At 37.3% G+C, this 27,667-nt stretch overlaps 1 protein-coding gene across 2 annotated transcripts in view; it reads right to left on the reverse strand.

Moving 5' to 3' along the window:
• Nucleotides 1-2,446: 2,446 nt before the first annotated feature.
• The window catches only part of LOC122831273 (ubiquitin-conjugating enzyme E2 E2), a 41,119-nt gene continuing 15,898 nt past the window's right edge, over nucleotides 2,447-27,667 (reverse strand). For both annotated transcript variants that reach the window (XM_044117349.1, XM_044117350.1), the window contains exons 4-6: nucleotides 9,584-9,716; nucleotides 6,011-6,158; nucleotides 2,447-3,269 (exon numbers count right to left, since the gene is read on the reverse strand). In XM_044117349.1, coding sequence (XP_043973284.1) covers nucleotides 3,172-3,269; nucleotides 6,011-6,158; nucleotides 9,584-9,716 — 379 coding nt within the window. In that variant the 3' untranslated portion in view covers nucleotides 2,447-3,171. The remainder of the gene's footprint in view (nucleotides 3,270-6,010; nucleotides 6,159-9,583; nucleotides 9,717-27,667) is intronic.

Genomic DNA, 27,667 nt, shown 5'->3' on the forward strand with positions numbered 1-27,667 from the left:
TGGACAAAATGGCTGAAAAACGTATCTTGTTATATATATCAGTCGATATCAATAATTATTGATGAGTTTTTGGTTTAAATATCTGAAATACTTCTAAACTGGTGGTGTGACCTTTCCTTTTTCATCCACAGTTTCCACTCCAAGCTGTTGTTTGTTTTATTTTCAATCAGTTATGAGGCACAGTGGTGAAACCTTAAACTGCTTCTGCCCCAGTTACTCAGCAGGCTGTTGCTAGGTAACCAGAGAGTGAGAGAGTTAGTAGATTCCACCAACTTAACTTAGCTGCGGTTCTGAATCAGAGTTTTATTGTTTGATTTATTGTCCAGCACTGTGGAGTCACACAGAACATGAGCAGATTATAGAAAGTTATTTTAAAGCAGGTAGAAAACATGGTTGTATTAAACATCCCGAGTCAAACGGCTCCATTTTGTTTCAGAAAATGTTTACCAGTATAAAATGGGTTTACTTGAGAATCCTTACTGGTTTATGTAACATTCAGAACAATGGGAAGGTCTGAGGATCCCAATGGAGACAGTGGTTTGTAATTTACACAAATTTGTAGTAATTTCTAAACAACACCAGATTCTAATGACATCAATTCAAACATGTTAACACACATGGGGCCTAATAAACATTAAAGCTGGAGAAAATTTAATGACCAAACTTCAAAGCCTGAAAAGCCACCAGTTCAAATGTGCAATTTTCACCCTGGTTCACATAAATGTTCTTGGTAAATTTCTTCTTGGTACTTTGTAGACAGGAGGAGTTTTACTGAAAATATATACCTAATAGTTTCACTTTTAAAAATATTTCAAAATGTCGCCTTTAATAAAATATGGCTGCCTATTTAATAGAAACTGAAAAGCTTAAAATAACAGAATTATCCAAAAAAAATCTTCAGCTATGACTATTTTTTCTCCTCAGCCGCAGGAATAATAATAATAAAAAATATGAACCACATAAGAACTGACCACATGTCAGCAAACCGATCTGTAAATTACTCATGTGGTTTTATTATAAGGTCCTGCGATGGAAAAACAGCAAAGCGTGTCTCATCATCCTGAAAGTGTGGTTTTAGTTTCATGTGATGAATCAGCAGAATAATCTTCTGCTTCTGTTTTGTGCAAACAAACTCCTCAAAATGTCATTTCAGCTGCATTTGGTGCAAATTCATGAATGTCTAAAGTTAAAATTACACATTTAGATGAGTTAGTGATCTAATGTGTAGCATTTTGTGTCGTATTGACATGAATACAGTTTATTATTCTAGTATAATCTGGATTTAGTTACTTTAGAGGCAGATAGTTTAATAGTTAATCTGATTCGTATCAGATTAAACAGCATAATATTTAAATCTGTGGGAGGAATCATGTTGTTTTGATATAATTCTGATTTTAAAAATAATTTTTGTAACCTTTCTTTTAACTGATTTCTGCTTTTTGTATGAACTCAAATGGAGATTCAATCTGGAGAGACTCAGACGGAGAAAAACAGCGATTAAAAATGTTTATTGACAGACATAAATTTAACGTTCTTTGGCGCTCGGGCCAGACTGAGCACATCGAGCTGTGAATTGCAATAAGCTCAGATGAGCTTTCCCGATGCTGGTTAGGACTGTCATCCGACACTGATGGTGGAGGTCGGTGAAGGATGCGAGCCTGAAGAGCCGGGAGAGTGGAGGTGGAGAAGGGGTGGAGAAGGCTGGAGCGCAGCTGGAAAGCGGAAGACGCCATGGATGGAGGTCCTTATTAACTGGGCCTTGGACGGTGATTGGACGTGACGTGGGTTGGTCCAGCGTTGATTGGTCGGCGACAATGAGCGGGACGCGCCGATTGGATGATGCAGGTGGCGCTAAAGAGTCTTCCAGTTTGAATTTGCGCCCAGGTTTCATAATGATTTTAACCGAAACATTTTAGCCGGAAGTCCTCCACACTCACACACACCTGCAGTTTCTGTTAAAGTTTCAGAAACTTTCTATTGAAAAAGTTTGATTTGAAAAATGTTTCTGTTGCCTTACTGTTATTTTTTCATATAAATTGTTTATTTTTGTCTTTAAACTACCACAATGTCCTCATGACTTTATATTTTATTCCATCTGATGACTTTTTACCAAATACTTTTTGACTCTTCAGTAATTTCTCAGTCAGCTGCGTTTTACTTATGAGTTGAAGTTGTGCTGATCTTACTTGAGAATAATTTTCTACCCTCTTCAGTTGAGTTTATCTTCAGTCCTGTAAATCTTCATAACAGTAAAGACTTTCCCGATAAGGATCGCTGCCAAAACACAAAGATCCATTTTATTCCTCGAGACTTTTATGGAGATCCATTCATGAGTTCCTGAGACGATCGGACAGATAAGATCCCGTCTCCTCCACGTTGGTCGTAAGATAATAATCATCCGCGTGTTTGTGTGTAAATGTTTAAACACATAAAAATAACTCAGATGTTTTCTCACGAGCCAACCAGGGAGTGTTTTATTGGGTGCTTCAGATATACAAGTGCACGACAAACCACTCTGCACATGGCAGAGGTGGCGGGTAGCCAGTAAATATACAAGTCCTGCCTCTTTCACAGGCAGACCCAAACTTTTAGTGGTCTGCCTCAAAAGCCTTTGAAAAAATACATACAGTACAAACAGAATCAGAAGAGGTTAAAAGCAAGAAGAATCGACTGGGGCTAAACTTCTTCCATGCAGTTAACTTCACTGATGACAATTACGAAAACAAATCTCCAAAAAACGAGCAAAGAAATTAAAAATTAAAAGCATACTCTGCAGTTTTGTTCCAGGTGCCACTAAGAAAAATGAGAATACATACTGTATAGTCAGAGGACAATGCAAGTGATAATAATGATATTGTTTTTTTTCTCCAATACAATACTTCCAACATTCAGATATTGGAAAATAAAAATCCCAATCTACTCTTTGTATAAAAAAGAAGCTTTCAAGTCAACAAGGAACAAAGAACATTTTTTTTTGTTTAAAATTTTCTTGTTTTTTGCACAGAAAAGGTAGATAAAATGGGGAGGAAGAGCAGGAGGGCGGTAACAGGAGGGCAGGTTCACCGTTGCACTTAGTGAGTGTGCTTTGACGTACGAAGGATGAGAGGTAGAGAGAGGTTCAGAGATGAGGAGGGAGGACCGGGCGCCGCAGTTGCTGCAGCAGCAGCGGCTCTATGTAGCGTATCTCTTCGTCCATTGTTTAGCTATTCTGTCATGCTCTGTTCTGTTGGTCAGGTACTGTGTGGCGATGCTTCCCACCAGGGGGTCAGCTGAAAGGAGACAGAAAAACAGTTTGAAAAGTTTAAAATTTACTGAAAAAAAATTAAGATTAATCTCAAAATGTTCTAAGAAAAATACATAAAAAGTTCCAAGTTTCCAAAGTAGAACATTTTCTAGTAAAGAAATTTTAAGATTTTCTCAAAACTTTCTTAGGAAAAACTTGAAAATTTCTGATCTTGAAAAGTCAAAAATTAGCTAAAAAACATTCTGAAATTTAGAAATTGATGTCAGAGTTTTCTAGAGATGTTGGCTTTTCAAAGGCCAAGATTTTTCTAGAAAAAACTCAGGTCTTCTGATTCTGGTTCTGCTCTACATCCAGAACCAGAATCAGACATGGAGAAGCAGAATTTGGTTTCTGCGCACCACAAATCTGAAACAAACTTCCAGAAAACTGGAAAACCGAAACACTGAGTTCCTTTAAATCAGGACTAAAGTGTCACCTGTTTAGAGCTGCTTTTGAAACGCTGATAAACATACTTGATGTTGATTTTTATGATGTTTAATGTTTACTGGTTTCACAATTGGTGATACAAATAAACATGATTGATTGATTGATTGATGAAAGCACTTTCAGAGATCGGTTTTACCTCCTTCTATCTAAAGTAGCAGTAACAAAAAGGACCCAGAGGTCGTAACAAACTTGGTTTGACTGAAGCAACGTGTTTCCATTTACCCCCAGCATGTTTCTCCCTGCCTAATAAGAGTCTGCATCGGTTTCACAGAGTAATCGACGCCGTCGCAGCTGCAAATGAATAGAAATCATGACTGTAATGGGTTCGGACACCGAGACCCGACTTCATTAAGATGTAAATACAGCCTGGAGAAAAACATCCACCTGCATTCAGGCGCCTCTGCCAACCAAAACAAGAGCAACAGAAGAGCCGAGCTGCAGCTGCTGCGGTGAGCAAATGGACCAAAACAGATTCAGCAGAAACAAATCAGAGAAAAATCAGAATGATAATTATTTGGTTCATGTTTAGGAAGTTTCAAAACAGGCGACATGAAATGAGAATTAGCCTGGAAATTGATTTAGCATGGTAAAATCAAGAAGACGTCCTCCAAGAGCAGCTCAGACGTTATGAATAAATGAGTTAATGAAACAAATAAAATGAGATTAAAGACATTACTTTTTATTACCCGTGCTTTTAAATTGCATTTTTTAGAAAACCACAACATTTTGCTTCAAGAAGAGGGTTTTTGTAGCTTTTATGTCAAGTTTATCTGTGCAGCAACAACAACAAGGTTCAAAGTGTTTTAGAAGATAAGAAAACTTAAACATTACTGTGGCAGCATAAAAAGAAGGGATGAAAAGTTGTAATCTATACCAGAATTAATAAATTTTCCATTTATTAAAGGCAACACTAAACATGCTGGTTTTCAGCTTTGATTTAAATTAACTCAGTGTTTCAGCAGTTTTGCAGTTTTCCGAATGTTAGTTCCAGATTACAGAAGCATAAAAACTGAAGAGTGTTGCTTTTTTAGTTGATTCCTGTTATATTTGCAGCAGTTTCAGAAAAAAAAACCTTAACACAGTGAATACTGTGGGAAAAAACAAAAGTTACGTTCACACACACAGCAGATCTTGATGGTTAATTCAGTTTTCTTTGATTGTTTGATCATACTACTAATTAAATCTGAGCGTAAAGATACTTCTGTGTGGACGGTTCAGGACCAGATGCACAGAAGAACATAGACTTCACAAAGCAGCACACTTTTTACACAAGTAATAATGGATGGAGGCTTTATGAAGGGGTTGACTCAGAAAACCTGCAAGTCGATATTTTTCTGAGTTAAAAAAATGTTTAAAGTTGAAAATATGACTAGGTAATTTTGCTTTATTGGAAGTCATTTTCTACAACACCAACTATAAAGCCATAAAACAAGCAAACATAAAAAATACAAATAAAATAAATTAGTAGTTTCATTCTAATTAAAGTGTTCAACATTTCTTCATCCTTTAACCAAGACTTTCACTTTATTTGCTGAAAATGTTGGCGTAGTGACCATATTATGTTGCCATTATCCTACCAAAGAGGCTCATTTACCAGTAGCATTGTCACTGGTGTATAAAAACCCTACAAATAAACAAACAATGATTAGCCTGGAGGGGCTCAAGTAAAGCCTGGAGGCCCGCCAGGCTTATAACACACTGATTTATGGATTTTAAAGTTTATTCAGCAATTTGAGCTGGAGATATCGTTACAAGATCATAACAACACAAAGGAAGCAAATTAAAAAGAAAGTAAAACCGATAGTGATGCCATTTTGTGGCGCTTTGAGAGTAACGTCTGCAGAAATCAGTTTGGATTTGTGGAAGTACTGACGGACTTCCTTCATAAATTAATAAACATAATTTTCAGCAGTTGTTTACGTCCTGATTTACTGTGTCTGGCTTCTTCTGGTGCAGAATTATGACTTATGATTCACGTCAATGACATAAATGTTGGATAAAATGCGACATGACCGTTCAGACTGCAGACACTATGAAACAATGGAATTGGACCATTGAGGTGGCTGTGAGAAAGTTGGATATGGGTCACATTTGGGCCAAAACAGCGGATTTGGTTTGCATTTGTCTGCTGAGTGAAAGTAGTCCAAGCCAAACAGAGAAAACAAGCAAACTGCTATTTTTACCCCATTGGACAAGAAAATATTCGTTTTTATTCCACAGAGTTCTCCTGAAGGTTCGGATTCGTCACTAGTTTGTTTAGCGTCCAGAGGGTGGCGTTACCTGGGTTACAGTCTGTGAGCAGGGAGCAGATGGACAGCAGCACCTTGGAGATGGTGAGGGCGGGGCTCCAGTTGTCCTTCAGGATGTCCAGACAGATCACTCCCTGACTGTTGATGTTGCAGTGATAGATCCTCGTGCGAAACGTTACCTGCAGACAAAACAACAACAAAAAAAGAAAAATGAACGCTGCTGTGAAGAAAATATTTTAAAAATCACTTATTATGTTTCCTTGAAAAGGTCAGGATATTTTATGGCCTGTACAAAACATGTTTGTTACACTTGTTGGTAAAACTAGATGACCAAAAGTCCTGGAGTTCCACTGGGGTTGCTAGGTAACGGGCTGGGCCTCACTGGGGTTGCTAGGTAACGGGGCAGAGCTTGTGGATTTGTGATGTTACATTCTGAAGGTTTTTGAAATGGATCAATTTCCAGACACCAAAAATTAACTTTATGTCCAACAAAACAGCTGGGTGTTTATTTTAAGCTCTTTGGCTGTTTTTAGAAGCAGCTGAGACCCAAATGGAAATAGAAAAATAAACATGTAAAATATGAATTTTACATAATAACGCAGCATTTTGTTAAGGCAACATATCAGCATTAGAAATAATACAAAGTTAAATAAATAAAAATGTGTATATCCCATAAAGATTGTCCAGGTAAATAAAAACCTGATTTGCAAAAGGTGCATAAAACCTGCACCAAACAAAAGATTATATAATAATAATGTAATGACTTCTAGGCAATGCATTACAAAATAAATGTTCAGATTGCATCTTTAACTCAATGACAGTTGGCATAAGAAAAATCATATTAGAGTAGTTACACCTTAACTTAGTGAAACAAGAAAATACATTTAAAACTTTTTATTTCTCTTTGATTTAATAGTTTTTGTGACAATTTTGTTGTACTTTCCATTTATTGTTTGTACTGATTGTCTTTATTGACAAATTAGTAAATTATATTAATCGTTTTCATATAACCTTTGTTTTTAGAAAGACAAATTACTCTTACTAGTCCAGGGAAAACGGATGGAAAAATTACCTTTTGACTAATTCTGGTACATTTGCAGAAATTTTAATGTGCATCGTCAAATAAATTAATAAAACAAAATTTTTAAATTTCTCTTTACATTATAGATAATCTGTGAAGTCATATTATACTTGCTTGACATTTTCCATTGTGAAGTTCTGAAAGAACAGGAGAGATAAATTAGTTTAGAACATCAATTAAATTTAGCAATGAAATGAAAAACTTAGAAAAACACAACAGGCAGGAAATGCTAAGTAACATTTTGTGACATGTTCTTGGTAGTTTGTCAGGTTAAGGGTTTCGTTTTCATTGTCAGCAGTAATAAGTGAGACAACAGGGACGTCTTAAAGCTCTTCTCAGCTACTTCACATTACCGCTGACTTTCCAGCATCAGCGCTGATTGAGCGCTCCACTGAGGGCCGTTTGCATCATTCGTCAATGTAGCTGACAAATATACAGATCTTTAAACGACTGTATTTTATCAGGACTTAAATCCGGGATTTCTTTTGAAGGGATTATGCAAAATTCACATTTTGTGTGGTTTTATGCTTTAATCTGGATCTCTACTGCTTTTGCAAAACAGCTCAAACGCTTAAGAAGACAAAAAACAACAATACAAAAAATCCACACGGTTGTTTTTTGGCAATAAGTTTATGTATTTTTTTGGAGTCTGGAAAATGAGCCGTTTCAAAAACCTTCCACAGGCACAACACTGTTACCTAGCAACCCCAGCCAAGCCTGGCCCCGTTACCTAGCAACCCAAGTAGAGCTCTAGAACGTTCGGTCAGCTAATTTTATGGCTGTGATAGCTGCTGGAAAAGACAAGTGTTTTATTGCTGAACTACTTGCTGCATCCTTGTTTGTTTACACCAAATGTACATTTTGTACGTTTTTGTTTTTTGCCAAAAAACACCCGTTTCAAAAACCTCCCGAATTTAACGTCACAAATCAGCAGGCAATGCTCATCTACTTGCTGCAAAGTTGTGCATGAGGCTCTACTTCTGCTTTTCAAAGATGTACAGTTACATATTTGAGCCTCTGTTTTCAGCCATTTTCACGTGTGAGTGTGAACATTGAGTTGGGGGCGGGGCTAGCAGCAGATTAATTGGATTTAAAGTGACAATAGGCTCTAAAGAAAGGAGCCTAAACAAAACTAAAACTAAAACTTGATTATCTAAGAATGATTTAGTGCAATAAATGCAAGGAACATGTTCTGAATAGACCTGCTCTGACCTGTTCAAGGAAGCATAAACTCTGCATGATATCAGAGCATTACTAAATCTGGTGCATTCAAAAACCTGACCACCAGAGGGCAGCGCGTTCTAAAAAGCATGACACCTCAACAATATGAGCTCTGTTAAGAAAAACTGGACGCCAGCACCCAAGTGTCAATTAGTTCTTCCACTTGTAAAAGTAAACAGCCTCCTGTGACGGCGCGGGCTCCAGCGGTGAATCATAAGGATGACACACTCCTTCCTCAGAGCTCAACCAGCTAATAACCTCCCACAGAAATCAGGATCTGACCTCCTGACCCTGAGGAAAACCTCCATCCAACCCCAGCATCTCCCAAGAAAAGGACTATAGATTCCTCGATTTAAAACCAAACTTCCCGTCAGAACACATTAATTTCTGCAGTGAAGGTGTGTGTGGCTGCACCACACCAAACGCTGTGTGTGTGTGTGAAGGGGGGTTTGGCTGCAGATCACAGTGTGCTGGATGGAGTAAGAGGTATTGAAGGGAGCGGAAACACTCGATCCCTCTGGCCACAGAAAGCTGGGTCGGAGCCTGTGGATTTGTTTGAGTCTTCTGTCAAACATGGAGCTGCTGGTTACACAGCACAAAGACAGAAAGGGAGGTGTGTGTGTGTGTGTGTGTGTGTGTGTGCGAGCGTGTGGGGATGTGTGTGAAGATGTGTGTGGAAAGCCTCCTGACAGGTTTTGTTGTTTTTCTTTTTGCAGCACCGAAAATATCTACGAGACTTTCCCCGACAGCGAATGTGTTCAGAAGCCTATGAAGAATAAAGAGTTTGATTTGCTAATAGAAACAGATCTGTGTCAAAAAGATACAAACATAAACCGAACAGATTCACATGTTCCTCGCCAACTACAACCAGTTTGTTAACTCTTCCCTCAGTAAAATTCAAGTACTTTTCAAGCATTTTCAAGGGAAGTTTTCAAACTTTTCCAGCATCACTTGGGAGATAAAAACAAGATTTTGCTGCTGGAGGCAAAAAGCTGCTGACTGATAATGACCAGCATTAGTTTTAGCTGTTAAATTATCAATACAACGCGCTAAATATTAAATGTACGCCTGATATTTAAAAGAAAAAGTTACTCAGTGCTTTGGTACTAATTGTCAACACTATGACAATTAGATAACAAAGTCAGAGAAAAGTTTTAATTAAGAAAAAAAGAAATGAAGGAGAGGGAAGTAGTTCAGCTATGCTAGCTTGACTCAAAACTCATCAGTTTTGATTGACTGGAGATCATAAAGGAAGTTTAAATTGTTTAATTTAATTAAAAACAGAAGGAAGTGCCTACTGACCTTGGGGGGTTTGAATGGGTAGTCAGGAGTGAAGGCGATGTCCAGGAAGAAGACTCCTCCCTCGTACACGGAGCCCGGAGGGCCCAGGATGGTCGACCGCCACTCATAGATGTTGTCTCCTTTGGGGCCGGCGCTGTGAAATCGAAACAAGACATTAGTTAATATTAATGAGAAAAGAGAACCAACAGAGATTTGTGTGGATAAAACGTCTCCTGACAGGCCAGTGATGAAGATTTGTAGAAAGATGAAACCAGGAACAGGGTTTGTACACTTTTTCCCACCATAAAATTCAAGCACCAGAACCACACTTTGAAGATAAAAACTAAAGTTAGATTCAACTCGCTGTTATATTATTTATTACGGTTGTTCATAAAGTCTTGTGGCTGTATTCTACAGCAGGTCTAATAACAACAAAGATAAAAACAAAAAGTAGTTAAAAAGCTGCCTGGCTACTAAATCCTGACACTCAAACCACAGAACATTAAAGCTTTGTGAAGCTGCAGGCCACATCTGCTACATATGATGAGTAATTGATGTCCTCTTCCCCCATCCTGTAGTCTGTGGTGAGACCTTCATCTGGCGTAAAGCCAGAAAAAAACGACAATAAACAATCCCTCCGACGTCGAGTAACTACAACGGCTGGCGTTCATGTCGGAGCGTCGCCTGTGGCCAGATGTGCCGACACACTGGGCAGCTTTCAGCCGAGGTTCCCGTTTCACCGCTCGCTTTTACTGAAACCAATAATGATATTTCATGAATGAGACCATCTGGCAACACATCGCCCTGTGTGATCAGGAATCAGAGTTCTACTGAAGGTTCGGATTCGTCACTAGTTTGTTTAGCGTCCAGAGGTTTAGATCGGTTACAATTTAATCTACTTTAAAAAAACAACACTAATATTCTGGGTCACATTATGAAGATCCATCCTGAAAGATGAGCAGCAGAAAACATCAGGCGATTAATCGAGAACAGTCAATCAATCACAAGTCATTTTGATTAATCACAATAAACCATGATTAATCAATATAAACCATGATTAATCACAATAAACCATCATTAATCACAATAAACCATGATTAATCAATATAAACCATGATTAATCGCAAAGAATCTGGTTAAATAATTAAAATAATCATCAACTAATGATTGACTGATCACAATTAATCAATTACTGAAATAATAATCGACCAATTTAGTAATGGATTTAACATTAACTGGAGTGTACAGACAAAAAATGAATTTTCTGAAAGAACTCAGAGGAGCCAGATAGATATTTTTAAGATATTACAAAAGGTCTTATTATTTTCTTAGTTTTGTCTGATAAGTTAGAAGCTTTTCAGCAAGATATAGGAGCTGTTTTAAGTAAATAATTCCTTGATATTGATTTTTAAAAGTACTAGTTCACTGGCAGATTATTTCACTTGTAACAACACATTTCTCATGTTATAAGTGAATTAATACTTTTTCTATCAATATTAAGAAATTATTGACTTAAAACAAGCTCCTATATCTTGCTGAAAAGTTACTTGCATATTAGTTTTGTCTTATTTCAGTGTACAAAGATATTTGCACAAGAGACTAGACAAAAATACCTGGTAATTTTGTGGGGTTTTTTCTCCAAGTAATATTGACTTTTTTTCAGGTCTTAAAACTAAAGGTGATTCTGCAAACTTAGTTTTCAAGCAAAACTTTACACTTATTTTTATTGAATAAATATGAACATTTGTACATTAAAGTGTTGCATAAAAACCTTAGTATTGACGGGAGGTTCACTTTCTTTTCTACTATGCCTGTGTGAACAAAAGCCTGAGGAAAGACGTCTGAGCCAAGAAACAGCCAGAACACACAGAGTTTAGAAGGTTTATTTGGGTAACGAGATCTTTACATCACAGATTTAATTTGTTTTGGCAGAACAAAACTCTGTTTGAACAGTCGCCAAATAAACTCCATAATTGCATGTTTTGTTTTTCCTCCAAACATGCGCTGCTGTGTGTCATCCAGACAGAGAGAAACATCTGATGCAGCGAAGGAAACGAACCTCCGAATGAAAGGATTTGTGGGCGCATGTTGACATCTGATAGCCAGCAGTTTGAGCCTGTCATAACATCATAAAGTAAGAGCCAACCGCATCAGGACCGACTCCTGGTGTTCTTGTTCCTACATGATTCTGCTGGTTTTAGCAGAGGGAGGCCATGTTTTCCTCCTCAGCAGCCAAAGAGGTTTGGATACTTACTGGGTCGATTCAGATTAAAGACGTCGTGGATCTGGATAGATTAAACCAAATTTTGGTTTTTGAAGATCTAATTTTTAGAAAATCTGGATTACACTTTTACCAATGATTGGTGTCAGGACGCCTAGAGCGGCCATCTTGACTTGGACTTTGAATCCAGGTCAACTTTACGACAGAATCCTGCAGCCAGGCTACGATTTATTTTAATTACCAGATTAAAGTCATAATATTACAAGAGTTTATAACGGTACCAGAATAAAGTCGCAATAATACAAGAAAAAAAGTCCTTTGACAATAAAGTTGAGCAAATACCAGAATAAACTCATAATAATACCAGAGTACAGTTAATAAAACACAAAAAACACAAAATTAGAACGAGGAATGTTGAAGTTAAACTCTATCAGTTTCACAGATAAACTACTTCATATTTAATAGTTAAGCATCAAATTATTAGTAGCAGGACTTTGAAACCATCATGAAAACAACTTAATTTGAAGGATAAACTGCACAAACTGAGCTAAATTTTTATAACTCTAGGAGGTTTATAAAACTGTCACAGAAGGGATGATTGAAAGAAAAGCCACTTTGTGAAAATATTTTCTCTCATTTATTACTTTTTTTAATAAAAGAAAGCAAGGAAAAAAATTTAAATAAGAAATCAAATCTTGTAAAAAAACAAACAAAAAAAGTATTTTAATTTTAAGCCATATTGTCTGGATTTTCGAACTTCCATTTGGTCTCTACTGCTTCTAAAAACAACAACAAAAAACACCCAGGTGTTTTGTGGCAATAAGTGAATATCTTTTGGTGTTTGGAAAATGAATCTGAATGTCGAGTCACACTGCGTCGTTACCTAGCAACCCCAGCCAAGCCCAGTCCGTAACCTAGCAACCCAAGAGAATCTCAAGCACGTTTGGTCAGCTGGTTTCCCAGCTGAATGTGCCGCACAATGGCTGCTGCTGTAAAAAAGTGTTTTGTTGTTGATTAACTAGTCAGAAACCAACTGCTGTATTACTGTTGGTTGTGCAGGAGGCTCCACTTCTGCTTTTCAAAGATGCATCTTTTTGAGTTGGGGGGCGTAGTCCGCAGCAGTTTATTTGGATTTAAAGAAACAAGAAGCTTTCTCAAAACAGGGAGAACTGACCAGACTACAATCTCATTATCAAAAAAAATAATGTAACAAACATGTTTTGTATAGCCCAATGAATCATTCCTAAACTGTTCAAGGAGCTATAATAAGTCACCTTTAAAAATAAAATCTACCCGTTATTCTGGTACCTGATGAATTTCCACATTTTAGACACTAAAACTAAACTTCCTAGGACGTATTCAGTCTAACTGGTTCTGGTTTTTATTCATTTCCAGCGTATTTTACCCATCTGAGATAAAGATGAAAGCAGCTGTTATTGTCCCTGAAACTCTGAAGCTGTTTTCACACATGGGTGCTGGACAATAGAGAGAGGATGAGGCTCGGGTGTTATCAGGAGTTGTTATTTCACGCATGCAGCTCGCAGCGGGAGGCTGTTCCCGTCGGCCGTATCTGCTGGGTTTAGACAAACGATGGCGCAGGAGGCTGAGCACGACTCCCGCGCCTTTCTCCCTGATTTATATCAACCTGACCAAACGTTTCACAGACTTCACATTCAGGACGCCGCTGAGCTTAATGACCAAACACATCTGACTCTGAACTTTTACTTTTACAATTTACGTTACAAGGACAAATTCCAATGTATTTTTATTCTGAATTTAGACGAGGCATTCAACATTGTAAAAATATTTCATCATTTTGCAGCTTCTTCCAGAACTGTCCCGTATTTATCCAACAATCGATCCATCCACTGACCAGTGGATACTCTATTGTTTGAAAGACGACAGTTTAGAAAGGGTTAATGGATGTGAATACCTTAAATGCACCAACACTGCAAAGCCTTGCCAGTATTAATACTTTTAAAAGGGCAGCATTGTGTTTTCCATCCACATAGCGCCATTTTGTAGCACAATCAAGTAACTATGTTACCTTTAGAAAAAAAATCAAATATAACTTGATTAAACACCTTAAAATGTCTCTTTAAGAAGCTTCTGCTCTGTCTGAAGCTCTGTTTCCAGGAAGTCATCACAACATGGCTCCTTTATTAACCCTTTAAAAACAGTTTTTACCAGCGTTCCCTGACAAGTAGCTCCTATAATGAGCTCAACTGATGCTCAGTTCCTCCAGGTATTTGCTAATTGCTGCTGGCTAGTCTGAAGGAGCAGGGAAGGGCCGCTAGGAAACTGCTGCTCAGAAGAGTTTTGTCTTGAAGGTTCCCATGGAGATTAAAGGATTTCTCTCCAAGATGCATGGAAGAATAAAAGTAACACTCCAGGTATATTTGTTGATGAGGGAATCACAATACAACATCATGTAAAGCTCAAAAAAGCAGATTTTACATAATGCTTCCCTTTAAAAGCCGCCATCATGGTTGACGCATTCGGCTTTTAAAGTGCTGCAAAGTCTCCCTGCAGCACCGATGCATGAAACCTGCTCACTAACCTCTGCAGCGCCGCCGGCCACTCCCCACATACCACATTACATACTGTGAGACGTTCAAGAGCAGGAAGAATACAGCTGCAGCAAATGAGCTGGTGGCACGCCGCCATGAATACAGATAAGAAGAAGAAACCGAACTTTGGAAAGACACCACAGCGTGTGACGACAGGCCAGGCAGCATCAGTCGCTGAAATCAGTTAAACTAAATCCTTCTAAATCCACAAAAAGACAAAACATTACCAAGTAGCTTCTGTCTGGTTTCTAGCACAAATATCTTAGAATTACTTAATTATCCTGATGAAAAGCTACCGTATTTTCCAAGCTTTCAGAAAGGCAGGATTGTCACTGAACTGCTGGACAACAGCAGCTATACGGACTCGATTCATGACGACTTCAACGAGACGGAGCCGGCATGTTGGACGCCGTATTCGCCCAACTGTTTAATTCGGACACGGAAGAAGAAGAATTCAAGGGATTCGTGGACGAGGAATAAATTAATAAAGTGAGCTTTACATGTTTATTTTGTGTGTTTACAGCTGAACAAGGTTGGTCATATTGTGAATATGGACATTAGTGTTTGAACAACGTTGAGTTATTGATATATTGTTATTGCTTTGCATTATTTAGAGTGTTTCTATATTGTGATTGCACAAACATTTGATTTACCGTAACAGTATCAGACTGTTTTTTACGTGTTTAATGAATCGAGGAAAAGTTCCCCTCCACCATGTGATATAAATGTTGCCCTACATGTTACCACGTCACTGACTTTACCTCGGAGAAAATAATAAAACAGCTGTTCATTCATTTTGAACGGAGTTGTCACAACGCTGGTTTGTAATCTATTAATAAAGTTTGATTGACCTATCAGACTGTTATGTTGACCTTCCCTTTAGCGCAGCTCCATTTAATGGATGCATAATGTAACCCCAGCCTCTACTGTAGCGTCCATTCTATGTGCCTTATAATGCGGTGCGCCTTATATATGAAACAAGTTTTAAAATAGGCCATTCATTGAAGTTGTGCCTTATAGTGCAGAAAATGTGGTACTAACTTGTAAGACAAAACTAAGAAATTTTCACATAAAAATGGACCAAAGATTCTTGGTATAATGTTGTAATTTTGCTTTGTCTTCAATGAAAAAACCCAAAATCTACATGAATATGTATTATCTACCACTCATCTATCGTCTTTAATTGTTTATTCTTGAAAGTTTTGCAAAAAAAATCTGTTGCACAGATATTAGAATCTGTATAAGCAGATTCTAATATACTTAATAAATACAAAATGCAGTTTTCAAAACACATATTTCATTTGCGAAAAATTACAAAAAGAGATCCAAGACAACTCTATGTGCAAAGCAAGCTGCCATCTTTTAAAATCAAACTAACCACATTTTTGTTCTACCCTGAACGACAGCTAATGACTCAGTTTTGTTGTCTTGAAACAATCGCATGCAAATTGCAGCCAGAAGTTAAAACGTTTAGCACCAATAAACAACAGAACCGTCACTAAAACTTACATGCAAAGAAAAGACGGAGACGTCCTGAGTGCTGCAGGGAATCTCAGCCACACAGGGGTTGAGCGTAAACGCCGAGTCAGTAAGTGAGCGTTCACGCCATCGCCGACTGTTGCTCAGAGATGCGACCGGCTGTTGATTTGTTGCAGCTGGTTCAGAGCTCATTAACGCTCCAACGGCCTCCCACTCGGCTCACAGTTTAGGGAGAGGCGAACAAATAGAGCAAATGTCAGCTCTTCTAAATGTTTGGGAAAGATTTAAGATCAGGATTCCTGGAGATAAAACTCTGACGGACGCCTTCTTTCCTCAAAGTCATTCATTTCTTCTAAATTACAAATTTACAGAGTATTCCTGAAAGTATTCACTCCTCCTGACAAAACAGCAGCGATTATTAATCACAGGCCAAATATCTGCCTCCAGGTTTTGTTATATTTACCTGTTTAGCGCCGGATAATTATTTTAGTCATAATTATGAGATACTTTGTTGTTCATCTATTACACAACATCCCATAAAAAAAAATTAAAGGTGACCTGCTATACTTCCTGAACAGGTTAAGATATATGTGGGGGCTTTACAAAGCATGTTCATTGCACTTTTTGCACAAAATCATTCTTAGAAAATGAGATTTTAATCTTACTTTGAGCTCCTTTCAGCATTAGCTGTTTCACAGCGTCTTGTCACTTTAAATCCATATTAGCTGCTGCTGGCCACACCCCCAAAAATCAACATTTCCACTCACGTGAAAATGGCTGCAAACAGATGCGCAATTCCACAACCATATATCTTTGAAAAGCAGAAGTGGAGCCTCCTGCCCAACCAACAATAATGCACCAAGACGTTTCTGGATGGTAAGTCAACAACAAAACACTTGTCTTTTCCTGCAGCCATTGCGCAATGCAAACAGTGGTAAAAACCAGATGCACAAACACGCTGAAACTCAGCTGCGGTTGCTAGGTAACGGGCTGGGCTTCATTGGGGTTGCCAGGTAACAGGCAGGGTAGTTTTATTTAAGCACCTGGACTGCTTTTAGAAGAAGTTGAGACCCAAATGGAAGGGCAAAAACATTATTGATGTTTTTGTGAAAAACAAAAAAGATTTTTATTTTGTTTTTCACATGAACTGAAATTTATCACAATAATTTGAAATTTTTATGAGAAGAAATTTATCATGATAAATTATAAATGATACGATAAATGCCCGCTCCTACATTGTAATTTACAATCTATTGATATTTGAGTTTCTGAGGAAAAAAAAATAAAGATTTCAATATTTTTCATTTTTACCATGAACTAATAAAATGTATAATAAGTTAAAATTCTCACCATGACAAGAAATTTATCACGATAAATAATAAACGATATGATAAATGCTCTTCCCGATTACGCACTTAGTGGGAAATTAAAACAAAATGCTTACAGTCCTATACATTGTCCTTTTTTCTGCTGCGTTGAAAGTCAAGATCTATCCAAAGTCAAACAAACACCAAAGAAAAATAAACAGTGCCTATCTATCATCTGAAGGAGACTGATAATTATTATCCATCAGCTCTCCTTTCTTCATAAATCCATGACACCATGAGCTGGATTAGTGCGGAATAAAGACTTTGGTTTCGGCTCAAAACAAAAAGACAATAACCTCTGTGTAAATGGAGCTCCATGTTCAGCTGGATGCCTTCATTCAGCCAGTATTTGGGTCATTTGTTTCAGGGGTCGGGGATGCATTAGAGCGCGGGTGTCTGTGAGAATCTCACCACGGCCCTGTCCTCTGAGATTACAGTCATGCAGGAAACCACTTCGACAGCTGGGCTGGCTCCTCCACAGCGGAGCACCAAAAATAGAGCTTAACCACAAACACACACTGCTCCCCTTTCTCTGCTCCTTCCTCTGACGTCTATTATCTTCATCTAGAATCAGGGATGCAACTAATGATTAGTCGGGTTATCGGTTATTCTATCAATTAATCGGATTAAAAAAACTGTGCACTCAACAGATTTTTTCATTAAATCACTTAAGCTTTGAGTAAAAATATATTAAAATATGCAAATCAGATATTTAATTTCTATTTTTAATCAAATAAACATTTTATTGCCGCTTGAGGAGTTTTAGCTAAAACATCTTTACAGACCTACCGGTAGGTTTTTATTATCTTAAATGCAAAATGTATAATTGTTTTTTACAGATTTGGCTTAATTACAGCTTAATATGTCTTTTCAGCAAATGGCCTCGTTTGAGTCTGTATACTCCAGTTAACGATTAATCGTTTCCTAAAATTAATTGGTGATTGTTTCAATCATTGATTCGTCATGATTAATCCAATTAATTGTTTCATCCCTAGATAGAAGTCATATTTTCACCCTACATGACTGGATGGATAAAACATTTAAAATGTAAAAAAATAAATAAAAATCAGGGGGGAAATCCTCTCATTCCCAAAACCAAACAATTTAGTTTATGGTGTCAAATTTGGTTCGACAATCCAATCTGATTTTTAGAGACCAAGCTCAAAAAAACAACACCCTCTCTTATAAAAGGCACTCAATATTAGTTTTTTTTTTATAGTGCTGTCAATAAATTAAAAACTTTAATCAGATTAACCACACTAACAGTGTGGTTAATCATGATTTATCACTATGCATAACTTTGTAAGCTTGAAATTAAAATTTTGTATTCTATAAGTAATAGGTTTTGTATTTCGAATGCTGTAATCTTTTTCTGGAAAGTAGAGTTTTATTTATTTACTTATCTCTTCTCAAGTATTGATATTGTGACTATGTCTGTGAAACTTGCTTTGTGGTGAATGAAAGATAAAAAAGTCAGATTTTTTAACTATCTGCAGAATAATCATCATTTTGTGCAGCCAGCTTTATACAATGTGTGTAAAGGAAGTAAGTAATTTCATGTCACACCAAAGTTGTTCAACAGGCTTACATTGTCATATATGGTTATTTTTTTTACCTCCAGTCTCTAAATTATCCGTGTCATGCTCCATAATCACAGACAGCAGTAATAATTTCCATTTATATTAAAATGACCTTTCCTTTCCCAGATGCAGTACTGTATCCCAGACTGAAAGGTCCTTCGCTCGTTTAATCATCCACGCCGTCTTATTTTATTGTCAGCCCGATCTCCAAAGGATAACCTTTATCTAATCTCCGCCGCATCGCTGCCACATCTCAGCGTTACCGTCACCCTGAACCAATTCCCCCAGACAACACGGATCAGGTTAAATCGATGGCAGAGACGCAGTCACGAGGTTGGATGAATTCATTTTCTGTGATCAAATTTGCAGAGAAAAAGACTGAATTTAATGTCTTTAGGGGGAAAGATAATTTAACTTAGGAATGCTAAGATACACAGTGAAAAGGAAACTACACAAACCCAACAGAGATGACAAAGAAGCAGCAAACGGCAGGAAAAAATTTTTTTTTTGATCATCAACACACCAGTCTTCAGTGGGGATAAATTGTGTTTTTATGGGAGATTAGTTATAGTTTTGATGTAAGCTGAAGTTTCTCTCTGCAATCAACTTGACACCAGCTCCGCTGCCATGTGGAAGTACAGCAAACCTCCGACAAACAAGCAGCGTTATACTGGCAGAGGTAGTGGAACTCAATGCTTTACCAGTCATTGTTGCCTTATCAGCCAACAATGAGGCAAAAACCACAGGCAAGAAAATTCTCAGAGTCCATCAGATGTGTAAGGGTATCTGGAGAAAGGAAGAGTGTGAAAGCTGTTGGATGGATTTTGTTCATACAAAATGGGTGAGCAGAGACTTGAATAATATTGGCTTGTGGAATCTGCCTTCAGAAAAATGCTTAAAAATAAACAATAGCATAAAAAGGTGCTTCGATGTAAATACCGCAGTTACTGCAGCACGCTTTCATGCAGCGATAGCATTCCCATTAGAATTTACACACAGAAATTTATGATTTGACTATTAATAAATGTCATTGTAACAGAAAAAATGTTTTTTACTACCAGTTACCTTTGTACCAATTAAATTAGGATCATTTTGGCAGCTATATCTTTCATGACAACAAATTTTGCTGGATGATAAATTGAAGTCATTACAATATACAATAATATTGTCATTTTGAGACCATTTTCAAGTGATCTACTGGTAAAAATAACACAATAAAGCAAATGAATAAACTTAAATTCTAATGAACATTTAACACTGGAGCTGAAAGACATTTCAAATATCCAAATTAAGAAAACAAAATAACAGAAACAACAGATAAATTAATTATAAAGTCTATGTAAACAAAACTGTTCTTCAAAGAAAGGGCAAGTTGAGACCAAAACACCAGATTGAAGACTATCATCCAGTTTTTGGTAGAAAGAGAAAAAAGATAAATCATGCGAATGGAAATTTTTAACCTTGAAATGTAGATAACTCATTTTTACACCAACTAGTCAGCTTGATCAGAATGACAGCCTGTCCAAACTTTCGTCAAGGTGGAGCTGCAGATTAAACCCCTGAGGCCATCATTCCTCCTCTTCCTGTTGGTTTTTATCCTCGTATAATAACTCCCAGAGTCAGAAAAAATGAGCAACTGGTATTTCTACACAAAAATCAAAGATCTGAGATCAGCTAGTTGTGCATCCCTACAAAGTAACTGCATACAGAAAACAGAAATCCTGTATTCATTAGCGATTACGTTCCTGGGCATCAGGAACATTTTATTGCACCTGGAAACTGGCCAGTCCGACATACGAGTCCACTGTGGCACCAGATTGGATCAGAAACAGCTGATGACTCATTTAAATCATTCCCAGTTCAGATTACATTCGCCACATCCGCTTCGTTCCTAAAACACTAAAACGGTGGCGTTGCTTTTAGTTAATCAGACACCAAAGCTAAAAGCTAAAAGTGTCCAACCGATGCTCTCTTCAAGCTACATGTGACATATTTGCATGATAACATATTGAGCACGCTCCATATTTTTGCTTTAGAAAATATTCAAGATGGCATTGCGGCAGAAAGGTTCCAAAATATGTTTATATTTCACAAAAAAGACAAAACTATGGCCAGTTGCAACATGTCCAGAACTTTACAATAAACAGAGTAAATACCTGAGGTGGTAGAGTACGCAGAGATTGTACTCAAGTAGGAGCACTGCTGTTACTTTTAATACTTAAGTAAAAGTAAAAAGCACAGGGTAATAAAATACATTTTAGGAGTCAATTACTCAATTATTGAGTAAATGTAACTAGTTACTACCCAACTCTGCCAAAAACATCCTCAATGCAACTCATTTGTACAAATGTAAAGTGTTTGATATGTTGCTTAGCAACCGCGGTGACTCACAAGGGGGCGGAGCTTCCAGCACTGCTTCACTTCCTGGTTATTGTGTCAACATTAGCGCCATACTGTATAAATAATCTCCAACATTTACAGTCATATTTAATAAACTATAAGATATTTTATGATGAGGCTAATTTATCATATTAAAAGCACAAAAAATAAATTAAATTAGGGTTATTATGTAAAACAAGCCTCCATGTCGTACTAAAAAGGTACATCTAAGTTAGTTTTGTCTTATTTCAAGTTTGCAGGTGAAACTAGACCAAAATTACTTGGTATGGTTTTGTTTTGCAGTGCTGAAAGTTGCATTTCATGTTAAATGTTTATTTAACAGAGAGATTCTTATTGCTTAAGCAAGTTTTAATTTTGTTTCAATTGAATACAACATCTTTTGAATTTAAGAGTTTATTTCCTAACTCAATGAGAATTGATAAGTGAGATCCATAATGGAATCGATATTGATAAATCCTCTTCAATTCCCGTCCCCACATGTCGCACAGCTAGCTGTTTATAATGGGTAAATAGCTGCCAGAGCAAACACTGCACCCTGATGAATAAAACATACAGCGGATCACTACGTTCTGCATCTTGTAAGCACAAATCAAGCCATTATCTGCATTATTTGCAATTCCAGTTCGCTCCCTGCAGGTTTCTTTCTGTCTTCCTGAGAGCGCAGTCGCTCAGCTCAGATCAGTGCGGTGGCTGCGGCCATCAAAAGAGGAACTTTAATGAAGCAATCTTCTTCTCCCCCAGCCGTGAAAGAGCTCCAAGACCAATTAATGTGCAGCCCAACAGCTGAGGTGACACCTCCTTCCTCTGTTGTTATGCTCTGAAATGACACGGTTTGTTTTATAATCAGGCCTTTCGCTGTTAAACAGCACAATGAATACCACAATTACAGCCCGGAAAGTTTATCCAGCTTCCAGGAAAATGGTTGAGGAGATGGATTTATGCTTCCTAAGCCAAAGGGAATAAGACAATTTCATTCCCACAAGCACTGCAAGCTGGGCTCAGTCAATCTAAAGAGCAGGGTGTATTGAGCTGAGGCAGAATGCGTTGTAATAGAGTTTAAAGCAGCAGCCTTTTATTGAGGAAGTTTGCATTCAGTGAGGTTTAAAGTCAAGCTGTAAATAGAGCAGAGGATCTGTGTGTTATCCTCTGCGCTTCTTTTGCAACTCGGAGTTACAACAGATTTTACTGCAGTAAGCATTTCCCTCTGCAGCTGAATGCTTCCAGCGTCTGATGCAGCAGGCCTGCAACCTGGGATTTAATCATTTAATACACATCATTACCATAAAAAAAAATACACACAGCTAGCATGAAGAAAGCACAACTCCATTAGTCTCACTTATCAAACCACAAAAAGAGAAAGAAAAAGAGTAAAAAAACAAAACAAACCCAAAGCTAGTAAAACAGCACTTGAAACTTGTTCATGTTTTATTCATTGTGACGTAATAGAAATAAACGTTTCACCTCATCTGATAGTCTGGTAGATTTCATTTAATTTGGGACCAAAATTGCAAAATAGGTTACATTTTCAGCTGCTTCTTTTCGCTTTCTCACAGCACTGTAGCAAACTAATTTAAAAAGCTGTTCCACTCCTCACCACTGGTGGCGCTGCACCAAGAACCACTGAAGGAAACGACACAAAAACCTCAGAAGAAAACATGAGCGCAACTTCCTTCCTCACAAGATATAAACAAAAATGAAGTACCAGCGTAGGGCTGCATGGTAAATCAATAATATATCACAACAGAGATAATATCAATATCAATAGATAATACATTTGATAGAATATTCAATATATTGAAAATTCTCTGAACTCCGATCCAGAACTGCACAGCATTCTGGGAGATGTAGGCAGAAGAAAGGCTTTAGGTGCTCAACCACTTGGGCCAGCTAAGTAAGGTTGGTGGAATCAACCAACTCTCTCACTCTTTGGTTGCCTAGCAACAACTTGCTGAGTAACTGGTGTAACAGCAGTTTAAAATTTCCCCCACTGTGCCTCAAAACTGCTTAAAGATAAAAAAAAATTAACAGCATGGAATGAAAACTATGGATAAAACAGGAAATGTTATGATACCAGTTTGGCAGAATTATTTTTAATATTTAAACCAAAAAACTAATCAATAATTATCGCTAGATTGATCTAAAATGGATATATTGTGATAATTTCTTCATCTTTTTCAGTTTCCCTCACACCGATTTCTGATCAATAAATACTTTTTAAATGACTCCTAGAACCTAACGACCAGCCGAGCCACTCGATGTGAGCATTTATCATATAGTTTATCGGTTATCGCGATAAATGTTTTTCATGGTAAGAATTCTGATTCATTGTTGTCAGTCATAATAAGTTCAAATTAATGACGTTGCATGTTTACAATTTTATCCACTGCTTTTCAGTGAGTATCAATGAATATCAGTTCATTAGAAAATGCAATTACTGATTAGTTAACTAAATGATACAAATGGTCAGGCTTTCAAAGAGTAGTATTTGTGTTTGTGGGGCTACAGTTGGATTGCTGGAAAGAAATCAAGAAAATACTCATGTTATTTCCTCTTCAAAAACAACCCAACGCTAAAAAAAGCCCAATTTGCATAATACTTCCCCTTTAAGGAAGTTGTATTTGGTATCAACTGAGCTTATCTTATCATTTATTTGTTGATCTGAAACAATTAGGTGTGACTAAAGAGCAAAAATAGAAGAACTACGTGAGGAGGCAGATGCTTTTCTGCGCTCTCTAGGTCTAAATCATACTAATGAGCGCACAGTAGATTTTTCTTCTTCCTGCAAAAAGATGAAAGCAGTAACAACCTGCTTCTGTCAGTGAGTAATTACACACACTTTCTTTCCTAGAGTAAAACAAGCTGGTATTTGTGCAGATATGTTAAATGGTTTACAGACCAGGAATCTACAGGCAGAAAAAAACCAAAATGCCTCAGAGAAAAAAACTGCAGCGTCTTACAATTCATGAGCTAAATTAGCCACAAGCAGGATGTTAATATTTTTTAATTTTACAGGCTTCCATGAAAGTCAACTCCACCATAATTACAAACAGCCCTCTCAGTCTCTCTGGTGCTTCTGCAAGAGCAATCTGTGCAGCCATTTGGTGTTGTGACCGAGGGAATGGACTTATTAACAAAAAGGTCAGTGATCAGAACAAGCTGAGCTGCCAGATCCACTGCAGAGCCCCGCATGTTTTCCCCCGGCGCTGCATTAGCCCCAAGGTTTGCAGGTTCCTGAGCTGCCAGACTCAGAGAGCGGTTGGTCATCTGGGATGTTCTTCACAGGTTATTTTTTATCACATTACTAAAAACTGTAATTTAAGAGCATTTATGATTCAATCCCCACATGGTAAATGAGCAATAAAGATATTTTTAAACCCGTTTATACAAGGAGGTGTGAATTAGGGCTGCAAGTGATTAATCTGTTGATTATTTTGACGATTAATCGGATAAAAACGCACTGTCTGCAGATTCTTCATTTAAGCCTTTTTAGGGCTGAAACAATTAATTGGATTAATCACGATTAACGGTGAATAATCATGACTAATGATTAATTACGATTAGTCAAATTAATCAGTTATTGAAAAAACCAACTAATTTAGTAACTGATTAATTGTTAACTGGAGTATACAGACTGAAAATGGGTAATTTGCTTAAATAAAAACATATTGATAGCAGTAATTAAGCCAAAACTGTACAAAAAAATTTATTTGTACAGTTGTATCTTTTGTTCCATCTTTGTTTTGAGTCTGTAAACTCCAGATTAATCAGTTACTAAATTAGCTGACGATTATTTCAATAATCGATTAATCACGATTAATTGTTTCATCCCAAGTTTGATTTAAGAGTCAGAATCCAGTAGGATTACCAAAAGACTCGACTATTTGCTCTCACATCTACTTCAGGTTGCCATTCAGTCGCTCCAGAAGCTCTTAAAGTGACGCTTCTCCACAGACTCATCAATAACACCGCGGACAAATGTTTGCTGGAAAACTACCTCACAAACGAGAGCACAGAGAATTCAATGTCACGCATGAATCAAGGTGGGCAGCATTCACTGCCACAACGGAAATCACTCCGGATCAATCAAAACGCAGGTTCCTGTCGGCGGGTCGGCTTCGTTCCATTGGGGAACATTAGTTTATTTTCCATCCAGGAAGGCGTGAGAGGAGAAAAACAGTCCGGTTTATTGGAGAAGAAATTTGTTTGATGCACATAAACACACAAAAAGGTACCAAAATTGGACCATTTCTTCTGAAAATGATGTGGAGAAACAGAAACTCAAGGTATGAGTCAAATTTTAGTCAGTCGAATATGAATATGGTTAATTTAATTCATGAATAATGTATGGAAAATTAGCTTCATTCAGGCAACATGTTTACCAGTGTTTGTTGTGTTAGTTAAGCAACAAATCCACAGGTCTGTCACGATGAAAGCTAGAAATCAAAAACACAGTCAGTCATTCCTTCAATGATGTTTGAAACAGATGGCAGAAGTTAAAATTAAACTTCCAGGTTATGAGGAAGAGAGCACAAGCTTTTACTTGTCCAGGTTTTTTAAATGTTACATATATTTAAGTGTTTTGCATTTTAAAGGAAGATTTTCTGTTATATTAAGACAAGATTGTTAGTTTTGCACATCATGTTTGCTTTCTTTCTTTCTGTTGAACCACAACAGTTTGTTTCATTTTGTATTTAAATATTTTATTTACATTTGGCAGCTGATTTCAGACTGTTTTTGTTAGTCAAATTAGTTTACCTTTCTATTTATTTAACTATTTTGCACTTTCATTGACGTACGAAATGTAATGTGTGATTTTGCATGGATCCATGTATGAATAGTTTTCAAATCTATTGACTGCTTATAAAATATGTAAATAAAAAGTCACATGTGCCCCCAAACAAAAGAAGAAGCAGAAAATATGGAAAATAGTATTTTTTGCCTATTTTCAAATGTAAATACCTTTCAAATGTAAAAACAAACATGGGAGCTTGTTTTACTGAACAAGCTCCCATGTTCAGTAAAACATGGGAGCTTGTTTTAAGTCACCAATTCCTTAATAATGATGAAAAGTTCTTGTTCCATTGGCAGATTATTTTATTTAAAACATGGAGAAAATGTCTTGATCTGAGAGAAATAATCTGCCAATATAAATTTATTTAAGCTCATATTTTGACAAAAAGTTTATGTTAGTTTAGTTTTATTTCAAGTGTACTAAGGTATTTGCACTAGAAAACAGACCAAAATACTTAGTAAGATTTTGTGTTTTTTGCAGTGCAGTAGAGACCCAAATGGAAGAACAAAAACATTTAAAAAATGTTTCATATTTTGGCCCATGTTTGCACACCCATCACAGCTTCTGCCTCTGACAACACGGCGATCACCTTCAACAACCAGGAGGTATTTTTGACTCTCACCCCAAGTCTTCCTCTTCATCCCCCCTCATGAATATTCATGGCCTCCACCCCCTGTTGTGCTTAATGGTAACGCTGTGAAAAACGATTCCGGCTGTGTCACTCACACATAATCCCCCGAGGGCCGTGCACAAAACTAATAAGCAGCCATGACAGACACAAAGATGATCCCGTCGCAGCTGAAGGTCAGAACCTACAACAAAGGAGAGCCTCGTTTCTCTCCTGATGATGCTGAAGATCAGAGATGCATATTCATGTCGCCGCTAGGAGTCGGTTAGCATGCGGCGGCTGCAGCGTGCGGCAACTCTTAGAGTGTTGCATCACAACTGGAAATCTGCCGGAACGTAGGCGAGTGCGTCTTCACAACAAAGGGTCCTTAGGGAACTTTATTACAATATTTTGCGATACTATTGTGATCGCGATACAGATTATGATTAAAAAAAAGTCTTAATTTTTAGGTAACTGTATGGCTGTGACAACAGTTGGGATTAAACTAATTATCTAAAGATGATTTTGTGCAAAAAGGATTGGTTGCAGAAATGATTTTCCATCTTTTTTGTCTCGATGTGGTAAAATATGGCCGTCCCCCTTCAGACTTTTGTTCCGCCTGGACCAGATTTTCCTGCTTCTCCCCCAATTTTCTCTCTTAAAAACATTTTTTCTTAGCTGTTGTTCCTGGTGAGTCATGTTTTTGTAGCAGCATGGCTAATTTTATTAGGCGGCCTTTTTTAATGTGAACAAAATGAATCGGCTTGGTATTTAGCTTTTTGCTCATGAATGATTTGTATCTCATTGAGTTTGTGGTCAGGTTTTCCATTTCATCTGAAACTGTTTGGATTAGGAGCGAATTGTCATTTTCAAAGCTGTTTACATTTGATCCCATGAAGCCTCCTAAATGTGAGGATTTGCTCTCTGACGGTAAACTAAATAATCCTTGAGCCTTTTTCTCTTTTGTCTGACATTTTATAGATTACAAGATTAACCAAAAAAGGAAATGCTCACTGATTGTGAAAATAATCCCGTTTTGCAGCGCCGCTCGGTGCTTTGTTTTCGCTCTGGTTGAAGCTTCAGCTAGCT

Source organism: Gambusia affinis, linkage group LG05, assembly GCF_019740435.1.
Source record: "Gambusia affinis linkage group LG05, SWU_Gaff_1.0, whole genome shotgun sequence".
In the NCBI taxonomy this organism is placed as follows: Eukaryota; Metazoa; Chordata; class Actinopteri; order Cyprinodontiformes; family Poeciliidae; genus Gambusia; species Gambusia affinis.